We start from the raw sequence: 12,212 nt of genomic DNA on the forward strand, positions 1-12,212 counted from the left end.
TGTTCTTCCCTTCCACAGGAATCTGTATGGTGGGTTATGAGGTGTGATTGTGATTTTTTTTTTTAATAGCTTAGAAACCAGGGTGAGGGATTTGGCTGGCAACTTTATAATGATGCCTTGCATGAAACCATGGCTTGCACAATGGCCTAGCCTCTTCTGAACTGCAAATCTCTTAAGCTGTCTACCTTGTATGCATAGCATATCATTTATTTTGTTGCTTGCATTCCAAACATGTCTTGTAATAATTCTCTCTCTTAACTTTAGATTAAGGTTCAAATCAAATTGCTTTGAAAAAGTGGCAAAATTTTTAATTCTAATAAAATGTAATTTTTAAAGGCATAAAAAGTAATTAAAATACCTGTTTGTTGATGGTATTTGTCTGTTAGTATATGTTTACTGTCTCTGCACATCCTGTGAAAGTTCCAAGACTAAGTATAACTTTTTACCATCTGTATGCTAACAATATAAAATAAAATGTGTATCTTTCATAGGAGCACAAAGTACTGTTGACAGGCACACCATTGCAAAATACAGTTGAAGAACTTTTCAGCCTCCTTCACTTCCTTGAACCATTACGTTTCCCGGCAGAATCTACATTCATGCAGGAATTTGGAGACCTTAAAACAGAGGAGCAGGTATGTAAACTTTTCTAAATATGTTACAGGGTTCACATCCCCATTCCCCACACATTCAAAAACTAGAACTCAGTGAGTTTTATAATAGTAAATTAAGTATCCTCATTTCAAAAAATGCCATGGCAACCTGCCTGTTTTTCCCATGCTTTTTCTTTTACCTGTCAATAGTAAAAATAAATAAATAGTGCTACCGTTCACAGTGATTTCAGTAGAAAACTGCAGAAAATTCTTTGGAGGGAAAAATGTAAATTTTATACACAAGATGCATTTGTACTTCTGAAGAATCATAGCTAATTCATGAAGTATAACATTGTTGGCCATAGTCCAGCAAGCTACTTAAAGTGCACCAAAGAATTTTGGCAAGATATGAAGGGGTGCTGGGCATGGAGGGTATTTTAAAACAACAGCAGCAACAACCACAACTGTGCTTTGTATGATATTTTCTCATTACTCAACAACAACTGTGCTTTGTATGATGAACCTCCATAACATCAGGTTATGTCCAAGAACCTGCATTGCATATTTTGGGTTTAATGCTCTGCACACACAACTCAAATAGGATGCATAGGATGCCTTCCAGTCCTACAGAAGGTAGCATCCCTAGTGGAAGTGCACCCCTCCCATATCCATATAGTGCCATCTGCAGTTGAGTAATGAGAAAATATGCACTTTTCAGATCCCCACCAAGTGTATCTGTAGTTGTTGACTACCTTCAAGTTGATTTTGAATTATGGTGACCCTATGAATGTGAAACCTCCAAGTCACCCATGGCTTCCCTGATTAAGTTTATCTGCAGTACTGTTTTCCTCTTTTCCTATTTTCTTCAGTCTTACAAAGCTTTATCATATTTTCTAGTAAGTCATGTCTTCTTATGATGTGACCAAAGTACAACAGCTTCAGTTTTGTCATTGTAGCTTCTAGGAAGAGTTCAGGCCTTATTTGCTCTATTCATTTGTCTTTCTCAAATGAGTTGACCGTCCTCCTGTCCTTTCTTCACTGTCCAGCTTTCACATCCATACATAGTAATGGAAAATTCAGTTGTGTGGACTATCCTAAGGTTCAATGATATAGCTACGCTTGAATGCATATGTGGTGACAATTTGGAAATATGGATCTCTTTCATTATCTAGCTGTAAAGCTGCAGCATACCCTCTGGAGACCTGGGAAACTGATGTCTCTTGGCATCACTAGCCTCTAAAACAGCATCTTGTCACTCCTCAGGGACTTTCCTTCCCTCCCCAAATGAGTAAATGGCCATGGTGTACTCTCTCTACTAGGGATACTGCTTTGTGGGGGTGGGCAAGTTTTGAAAGAAAGTAGTTGATACCTCCTTCCTCCTCCTCCATAAAATGACATATGGCATGTTATGTCACTGTATATTACCAAAATGTTTCTCATGAAATACTGTGCTGAATTTTAAAATCTTTTAAAGCTTTCATATGCACAATGGCTTAAATAGTTCAGTCTCCTTGTGTCATTCAGAGAAGCTAACTCAAGTTCAGTCATACTGAAGCCGTGGAATAACTTGTGGACAGTTATGGATTCTAGCTATGTTTTTAATTCCATATAGGTGCAAAAGCTGCAAGCTATCCTGAAACCAATGATGCTGAGAAGACTAAAAGAAGATGTAGAGAAGAAGTTGGCTCCAAAAGAAGAAACTATCATTGAAGTGGAGTTAACAAACATCCAGAAAAAATATTATCGAGCTATTTTAGAGAAAAACTTTGCATTTTTGTCAAAAGGAGCAGGGCAAGCCAATGTACCCAATTTAGTTAACACTATGATGGAACTCAGGAAATGTTGCAATCATCCATATCTTATCAAAGGTAAAAACACCTGGGTAAATTAGATTTTATTCTTACCTAGACTAAACCCCTTGAAATGAATGGGACTAGTCACTTATGTAAATTTTATCCATTTCAGTAAATTATTCTAGTTAGGATTAAAATTGGATTAAGTCTGTGATATGTTAGTTACTTCATGCCTTCTTAATATGTTGTAAAACACTTCTGATATGGGCAGCTATAATTAGGATTAATTCAAGCAGAATAGCTATTTTAAAAGGCAGCTGCAGCAATCCAGCACTTAATGTGTTACATTATGTTTTAGGGGAAAAAAACCTTTCTTTCTACTAAATGTTTCATGAATTGAGCTGCTATTCTACTCAGTAGTAGCTAGTACGAGAAGCACTGGAATGAAAACTCAATGGATAATAGCCAAAAGTAGAGGAGAATCTGACCATAAATACATCATAATGCAGTTTGTGGGGCAGGCAGATATACTGTAAAGCTGTACAGTTTAGGTCAGCATTGTATAAAATATGGCTGTGTTTCAAAAGAAGAAGCAAAGTACATTTTATACTACATGTCTCGTCTGTCAGGTGCTGAGGAAAAAATCTTAGGAGAGTTTAGGGAGACCTACAGTCAATCTGCTCCTGATTTTCATCTGCAAGCAATGATCCAGTCTGCTGGGAAACTGGTCCTCATTGATAAACTTCTTCCAAAAATGAAAGCAGGAGGCCATAAGGTGCTTATATTCTCCCAGATGGTTCGTTGTCTTGATATCCTTGAAGATTATCTTATACATAAAAGGTAAGATGCTATTTATATTGCAAAAAGCAGCGTTAATGGCATATTTAGCACATTCCATTGCCCTTGATTCATGTATTGGCCTATGACTAACTAAGCACTGAGAAATCAAGCATGTGTGAACTGGCCTTTAATAGTCAGTTGTACACTTTACTGCAGCACAGTTGGTATTTCATTCCTTCCACAGCAGAGGCTTAAGCTCAAGTTTTACTTAGCAATACTGAATAAATTTTTAATTAGCTATTATAGTGGAATGTAAGAATACAATTACCTTCATATGCCAGGTAAATGAAAAACACAAATATTTCCAAACTCTCAAACATATATTCCAGAACATTAATGTCAGGCATGGCTGAAAGATGTGGGTTGCTATGTTTTGATAAGGTATTAGATACTATAATACCTTTTTTATATAACTAAGTGTTTGGAGATTTAGTGAGTCTTAGAATTGTATATATTCTAAGGGTTGTTGCCTTTAATCATCATGACTACTTGAGGTGTTCTAATACTTTAATAAAGGCTGTGCAGAAGAACATAGCACTTACTAACCTCAATCTAATGTAACAGGTACAGATGCAGATTCCTTCTTAGGAGCCATGAAAGTGAGCTTGCTTAGCACTGCCCTTTGATTGGAATTGTCAGAGCTGATACATTCTGATATGTTACAAAAGGCATAATTCCAGGCGCATGGCTGCCTGCCAAATGTCTCTGTGCTATTGAATTATGTACTGTGCAGTGTTATGTCTGACTAGTGGTAAAGAAAATGTATGGCGGTTCTAACTACTGAATGAATGGAAACACTATTGTAACCTGCTTATCACACACACACACACACACACACACACACACAGCTATTAATATACTAGGAGAGGTGTTTCCATGTGTGTGTCCATATGCATACATATACATACATGTGTGTATGTGCCTTCAAGTTGCTTGTCAACTTATGGTGACCCCATGAATTTCATAGTTTTGTTTTTTTTAGGCAACCAATACTCAGGTGTTTTTGACAGTTTTTGACAGTTCCTTCCTCTGTAATATAGCCTACACACACACATGCACACATGCTCGTATATGTGTAGATAGATCGATAGATTAAAAAATCAGGAGTGATATAGGACTTGTAGCACTTTTCACACTTAAAATTAACACTTAATTCTGATACACCTGGAACAATGTGTGTAGAACAATATTATGTGCACATTCTGGAAGAAACTGAGCTTATTAGGATGTGCATATTTTTGCAGTGCAGTCATGTGCATCATTAATCAGAAGGATGTCCCCATTGTGTTCAGTGGGGCTTGCTTCCAGACATATAAGGTTACAGCTTGAGTAATTATGATTTATTTCATAATTGAAATTATAATTTAATGGAAGATACATCTCTTCCTAAAAGAGACTTTGGTTACCATGCAATGACTTTCATGGGTACAGAGGGTTCACACCCATAAAGCTAAGGTAGCCTTGGTGAAATGTTGAGATTTCTTGATCAGACAAGGAACAGCTCCTTGCTCTTCCATGTGTGTAACACATTATCTGAACATTGAAAACTGAGAGCATAATGCTTTGTGTTCATGTTCATTTATTTTCTTTCCATTTCCAAAAATTCTTCTGGAATTCATTATTTGTAGTTGTCTTCCTGTGACAAATGATACTTTGCAAAATTAGCAGTTACTTGAGCCTATGAATCTCTTAGGTGCATGGACAAAATGGAAGCTTTGAATGCTTCCATGTTTCTGTTGGAAGAGTTTAAATTTCTCCCGTTAACAATATTAATATATGATTCTTCAGGTATCCATGCCAAATAGTTAACATCCAAGAAAATTGTTCTGAAATGCTTGAGGAGAGGGTCAAAGGGGAGGTTTCACATACTTACTGCTATCAGTTAATATGATTAGACTTAGAGAGCTTTATATATATTTGCCTGAAGGTTGACTGGCAATATTTAACTCACTTTGGTAAGGATGTGTGAATGGTCTTTGAAACCTGACAGTAACATTATGGCATCTGGTTGCCTATAGGTTGCTTTGAATAATATATTAAGAATCAAAAAATAATACTTTCCTTTTGTAATTCAAAGGTACCTTTATGAGCGCATTGATGGAAGAGTACGAGGAAACCTGAGGCAGGCTGCTATTGACCGATTTAGCAAGCCAGACTCTGATCGGTTTGTTTTCCTTCTCTGTACCAGAGCTGGTGGATTGGGCATTAATTTGACTGCAGCTGATACTTGTATAATTTTTGATTCTGACTGGAATCCTCAGAATGATTTGCAGGTACGTTTATATGCTCAAGTAAGTGTTCTGCTTATGAAAGACCTATAGATGAGCATGTTAAATCTACAGGGAACAGGTATGAACAAGTAGGATTGCATGAAAGTGCTTGTGAGCTAAGTGGGTCATATGAGGATAGACACTCTCAAGCTGCAGTGCGGGATAGGTCGTTTCAAGCTTTATGAACAGCAATTACGGCAGTTATAACTAAAATCAGGGCTGGCAACTATCAAGCTTTGGGGGGCTTACTGGTTAGCCAGGAAACATTGTAGGGACGGACACACACGATATTTTGTTTTTTAACCCCCTCCCCCCATTTCCCACACACCATGTAGGAGGAATGGAGACAATTTTGCCATGTGAGGTCTAGACTTTAAGGTCAGGAAAGGCCTTTAAAAATATGATATAAAATTGGGGGGGGGGTCTCTAGGGCCCTAAAATGACTTGGGGGCACATATTAGCATTATATTTATAAGTATCCCAGCTTTTCCCCAGTCTGGGACTCAAGTTGGCTTACAGCTGTCAAAGCAAACATAGCTAAATATATATCACAGATGTTAAAAATATCCTTATACTATTCATCAAATATACCCCACCCCTCAAATAAATTAGCTACTCTAGTAGGCTCTACTAATTTTAGTTGCCTTCGGTGGCCAACCAAAATGTGTGGTTGTCCATTCCTCAAAGAGAAGTGGGGTTTTGATCCTGTCCTCACAATACATCTCTGAAATTCAGAATGAGATAACAGTTAATCCCTTGCAATCTTATATCTGTAGGTATAGATTTATTCCTTTGCAGCAACTGGGTTGGGAGGAAGCCTGAAGCTTTTAAAACTTGCTTGAAGCTTGCTGAGCACTTGTCATGGCAAGCAAAAGTATGGATTTGAAGTCTGTGGACAAGTGTTTAAACTGCACATAGTTAGAGTCTTAAGCTGCGTAGATAGATTTTAATTTTAGTTTCTGTTATATTCTGTTTTTCAGCAAAAGCTTAACATATTCAAAATACTTTCCTTTCTAGCTTAATTCTAGTTATTAGGAGCTGTCGAACATTAGTCTTACTAGGTATAGAATCAGTGAAACTAATTCCCACTCATTTCAGTAGGTTTACTCTAGGTAGAACAGATGTTGGATTAAATGGATTTAAAAACCCATTTTGTTTTGAAAATGTCAGTTTAAGAGCGAAGCAGGAGGTTTTAAGAATGTATCTACAATTGTGATATTTTTACCTGATGTAGCTGATTAATTTGTATACCTTTCTCTTAGGCCCAAGCTCGATGCCATAGGATTGGTCAAAACAAAGCAGTAAAAGTCTACAGATTGATTACTCGGAACTCTTACGAAAGAGAAATGTTTGACAGAGCAAGTTTGAAGCTTGGCTTGGATAAGGCTGTCTTACAGAGCATGAGTGGAAGAGAAAATAGTGTTGGTGGAGTATGTATTCTTCCTTTCCCGCTTCCTCCACAATTTCTTTCAAGAAATAAGTCTGGGGGGAAAGAGACCCATATGGTTATTACTATTTTTGCAGACACCGTTCCAGAGAAAAAAGGGAACATCTTAAAAAAACTTAGCTTGAATCAAATCCTAGGGTTTTACCCAATCCTCTTTTTTTTCCATCGCACCCCCAGAGTCTTGTTCTTCTTGAAGCCAGCTTACTTAAAGACTAATACTGGTTGCATTAGAAATAGAATATTTCTCTTTGGGAAACTGATTTCTGCTGCTTGGTGCATAACCTGAAGACAAGTCTTTAGAGTACAGCTTAGGAAACCTTGATTACATAATATAAATAGTATCTGAGTACTGCAAAGAAGTACAGAGATGCCAGTACATAAAGAACTGCAAATTAACAAATTCTGTATTTTAAAAAAGGAATAATGAAATTATAGTGTTATTTGAATACTTCTGTTAAATAATTTCAGTATTTAAATAGTGAATACGATTGTTCAGTAAACCGTAGCCCTTACATAACTAAAACAAAGTACACAACTACTCCATGAGCCTCCTTTTTCAAACTCTTATGTTTGCAGATCCAGCAACTTTCCAAAAAGGAAATAGAGGATTTGCTTCGGAGAGGTGCATATGGTGCCATAATGGATGAAGAGGATGAGGGCTCTAAATTCTGTGAAGAGGATATTGATCAGATTTTACAACGTCGCACAAAAACTATCACAATTGAATCTGAGGGAAGGGGTTCCACATTTGCTAAGGTACTTACTGTTGGTGATCAACTTGTAGTTTATTTGTACAACATTAATACTGAGTATATCACAGAACATTTTGTTTATGTTTGTGTCACTTGTTCCAACTTCTTCACCATGACTACCACCACTGAAATAAATGCTTGATTGGTATAGTTACCTTGAATATGTGTGGTGTTTTTTTATTACTCACGTTGGGACAGGATGCTGCATAACATACAGTACACTGCTCCTTCGGGTTACGAAATTAATTCGTTCCGCGGCCGCTTTCGTAACCCGAAAAGCCTTCGTAAGCCGAAATGCCATAGGCGCTAATGGGGAAAAGCCGCGATTCCGTGTAAAATAGCGCCGAAAAGCACCAAAAAATTTTTCGTAACCCGAAAAAACATTCGTAACCCGGAACAATTATTTCCAATGGGATTTTTTCGTATCCCGGAAATTTCGTAACCTGGGTATTTCGTATCCCAAGGTACCACTGTACCTTAAACTGATTTCATGTATTAGTGACACTTTATCTGTTGTTGCAGGCTAGTTTTGTTGCATCTGGAAACAGGACAGACATTTCTTTAGATGACCCCAACTTCTGGCAGAAATGGGCCAAAAAAGCAGAAATAGACATTGATGCCATCAGTGGTAGAGTAAGTATGTGTGTGCACATGTAGAATTGTGTAGCATTGAAGTTGCAAGTTGAACGTTTATCCCTTTAATGCTCTTAGCTTTTTACAAAGTTAAGGTTTATCACTGCAGCTTTCATGATCAAATTTTCACTGTTGTAAAGCTCACTTTCTGACTTGCCTTTCTGGAGGCATAGTGAAACCGCTAGAAATCATACATTGTTCTAATTTTTCAATGAACAAACCAGGCGATATAAGTTATAAGCCCTGTAACTCCATTCTTGCTGTCTTAACAGACCTTGATTGCCTTTACAGCTAATCAAGATCTCTAATCAAACAAACAAGAAAAGCAAAACTTGTTATCCCTCCCTGGCTCCCACCGAGAATACTTTGCACATATTTAATTTTGTTGTCCTAAACATTGGTTATCTTTTACAGAACAGCCTGGTTATTGACACTCCCAGAATTAGAAAACAGACAAGACCGTTTAGTGCCACAAAGGATGAACTTGCTGAGTTATCTGACATTGAAAGTGAAGGGGATGAAAAACCAAAACTTCGGAGGCCTTGTGACCGTTCCAATGGATATGGGAGAACAGAATGCTTTAGAGTGGAGAAAAACCTACTGGTTTATGGGTAAGGATGTTTTTAGCTTCTTAAGTTAGCTCAGTTACAAAAAATGTACCTTTTCTGTAAGGTTGGTGACTCATTTTGTACTTGTTAGTGTATCTGATACTGAGTTATTGTTAAAACATATTGTTTTGTGGTGTTAGACAAAATGACCAAACAACTTGCTTTACAATGGGAAGTCGAAGGCTTTCATGGCCGGCATCCATAGTTTTTTGTGGGTTTTTCAGGCTATGTGACCATATTCTAGAACATTGCTTTACAGATTAGCAAATTTTAATATTAGGTTATATATAAGACTATGGATTTGTTGAGATAAACTGCAGTCTATATAATACACATATTTTAAATATTACTTTGTAACAAGAGTTGTAGTTATAAAGTGCTGCAAAATATGTTGTAATATGTATTTGTAATTGAAACAACAAAGTCAGAATCAGACTTTGGCAGTGCTTAGATTATTTATTGTTACAGAAACTTGTGAGATACCAATGTCCAGGAGTATTTCTGTATGCATAAAATGATGGTTTTTACCTCTGATCTTTAGGTGTAGAACCTGATATAGACAGTATGACAGGAATCCTGCCTAGTTGCTGGTTGAAGCAAACTAGCTACTTTGCTTATCTTAGTGGGCTAAGCAGCAAAGCCAGTGTACCAGCCTTTGTAGGGATGATGGCATTTTTGTTCAAACTGTTGTGGCATGTTCACTTCTAACCAGGTGGGGTCGTTGGAGAGAGATTTTGTCGCACGGACGCTTCAAGAGACAACTGAATGAGCAAGATGTGGAAATCATTTGCCGCGCACTCCTAGCATATTGCCTCGTTCACTACAGAGGAGATGAAAAAATTAAAAGTTTTATTTGGGACCTCATTACACCAACTGAGGATGGACAAACACGAGAGCTACAGAATCACCTAGGTAGGCATCTAAGTAAATAATGTTAGGTAAAGTTTATTTAGAGTATGTTAATGTTAGGCTGTTTTGATGAAACTAAGGCACTCTTCAAAAGTACTGAAACTATTTACGCTTTATGAAATGTACTGGGGCCAAGATCATAACATATGTATTGCTTTTGTGACTCACCCGTTTGGGTCATACTCATCTGCATAGTACAGCCTCAGAAACCTCTGTAGCTGAGTGATATTTTAGTTGGAAATCTCACGGACCATAACTACATGTTTTAGCATGGTTCCCACTCATTCCTTGAGTTCCTTTTCATCCACTACAACAGCCGTAGCATTAGGAGATTTTTCTTTCGAGTTGTGAGTTTCATAAGATAAATTATCTTCTTGGCTTTATGAACTGTAGCATGGCTAAAATCCTAATTCTGTGTATTTTCCATTCCTATTTCCGGTTTAGTGACTTTATTTTAACCAAAAATTTTATGCCTTGACAAAGGAAATTAGCAAGAGATCTCGAGTTGATCAGTGACAGAATAAGAAAAGGTTAAATAGATCCATCTACTCTGTTTGAAGCTGCATCTGGTTTTCTTTCAGATAGGAAGATAATTATGGAACTATAGTAGTTTAATATTATTAACTGAATTCTTTGAACTTTTGTAATACTTTTGTAATACTTTGAATTCTAACGGGAAGCAGTCTCCCTGGTTTTCTTTAAATGTCAGAATCATATTTTGAAAGGAGTTTTATTAAATATAGAAGTGAAGCTAGAAAAGCATGCATATATATTAATAATGACAAATACTATGGCAAGCATCATTTTGCCATGCAATCACTGTGCTATGTATTTATTTTACATAGGCTTGTCAGCTCCTGTCCCCCGTGGTCGAAAAGGAAAGAAAGTTAAGACTCAGGCCAGCACTTTTGACATACATAAAGCAGAATGGCTTCGAAAATACAATCCAGAGCATTTGTTGCAAGATGATGGCTATAAAAAACACATAAAACACCACTGCAATAAGTAAGTGGTAGTATAAATAACTTGGACTAATAGAAGCTTGTGAAAAATCTAGTGGGTGTGTGGTTTCAAAATATGCCTGCTAGAAGTACAAATAAATTAGCTTACTAAAAGCTACTAGGCTTCAGTAATGTTGACCTAAATAAGATATAGTGCACTACAAATCTAATTGTAGTGGCTGTATTCTAAACTTGTCCTGGTATTTATAAAGTGGTTATCCAGGGAGTGAGAGGAGAGCAGAATGGATCTGCCTATTTTTTTAGTAATCCTCTGCTCCATCAGGAAGGTGCGGCAGGAGGCTCAAAATGGTACTCCCATCTGCCTTTTTCAAAGTCTCAAAGCTGGTGTGAAGTGACATATGTGCTTGTGTATGTCTCTCATTCTTGCAAGAGATACTGGCAGTGCTTAAACACAAGTTCTTAGCAGACTAGGGGTTAAAGTTCAGCTGAAAGAATGTGGTAGATTAACTGCAGAAGAATATGTATTTTAAGAGGACTACGTTAAGGTCCCTCACACTTACCAGGTTGAGGAAGCTGGCCTGAAAGAAGGCACTCATAAGGAAACTTGGGCCTAATATTAACCATTTATAGCTGTGCTACCTTGTTTTCATTTGTCTTTACTTTCTAAAATGGGATATATTTATCCATGTGAATGGAAAAGAATAGTAAAGCCTGAGTAAATGTATTATCGGAGCCACTGGCAATAATCTTTGAGAACTCCTGGAGAAAAGCAGTAGTCCCAGCAGACTGGTGGAGGGCAAACGTTGTCCCCATTTTCCAAAAAATAAAAAAAGGGGGGGGGAGAGGATCCCAACAATTAGTCTGGTATAGATGTTAGTCTGACATCTATACCAGGAAAGATTCTGGAGCAGATCATTAAACAGAGAGTCTGTGAACATCTAGAAGGCAATGCCATAATCACAAAAAGTCAACATGGGTTTCAGAGAAACAAGTCATGCCAGACAAATCTGATCTCTTTCTTTGATAAAATTACCAGCTTGGCTGCATCAATAGATGTATAGTGTCTAGATCAACGGAAGTAATAGTGCCATTCTGTTCTGCCTTGGTCAGGTCTCACCTAGAATAATATTGTGTCCAGTTCTGAGCACCACAATTAAAAAAGGATGTTGAGAAACTGGAGCGTGTCCAAAGGAGGGCAACTAAAATGGTGAAAGGTCTTGAAGAAAGGTTTAGGGAGCTGGGTATGTTTAACCTGGAGAAGAGAAGGTTATTGGAAGGGATGTCATATTGAGGAGGCAGCAAGCTTGTTTTATGCTGCTCCAGAGAACAGGATACAAAACAATGGATGCAAGCTATAGGAAAAGAGATTCCACCTAAATATTAGGAGGAACTTTCTGACTGCAAG

General features: G+C 37.3%; 1 protein-coding gene across 1 annotated transcript in view; it reads left to right on the forward strand.

The window, feature by feature from the left end:
- CHD9 (chromodomain helicase DNA binding protein 9) overlaps positions 1-12,212 on the forward strand; it is a 78,115-nt gene that overhangs the window by 50,142 nt on the left and 15,761 nt on the right. The window contains 10 exon segments of the mRNA XM_042437350.1: positions 492-635; positions 2,206-2,461; positions 3,016-3,226; positions 5,304-5,499; positions 6,759-6,926; positions 7,520-7,699; positions 8,218-8,328; positions 8,743-8,939; positions 9,649-9,848; positions 10,691-10,850. Of these exon segments, the coding sequence (XP_042293284.1) occupies positions 492-635; positions 2,206-2,461; positions 3,016-3,226; positions 5,304-5,499; positions 6,759-6,926; positions 7,520-7,699; positions 8,218-8,328; positions 8,743-8,939; positions 9,649-9,848; positions 10,691-10,850 (1,823 nt within the window).

The sequence above is a fragment of the Sceloporus undulatus genome, chromosome 8 (assembly GCF_019175285.1).
Source record: "Sceloporus undulatus isolate JIND9_A2432 ecotype Alabama chromosome 8, SceUnd_v1.1, whole genome shotgun sequence".
Classification (NCBI taxonomy): domain Eukaryota; kingdom Metazoa; phylum Chordata; class Lepidosauria; order Squamata; family Phrynosomatidae; genus Sceloporus; species Sceloporus undulatus.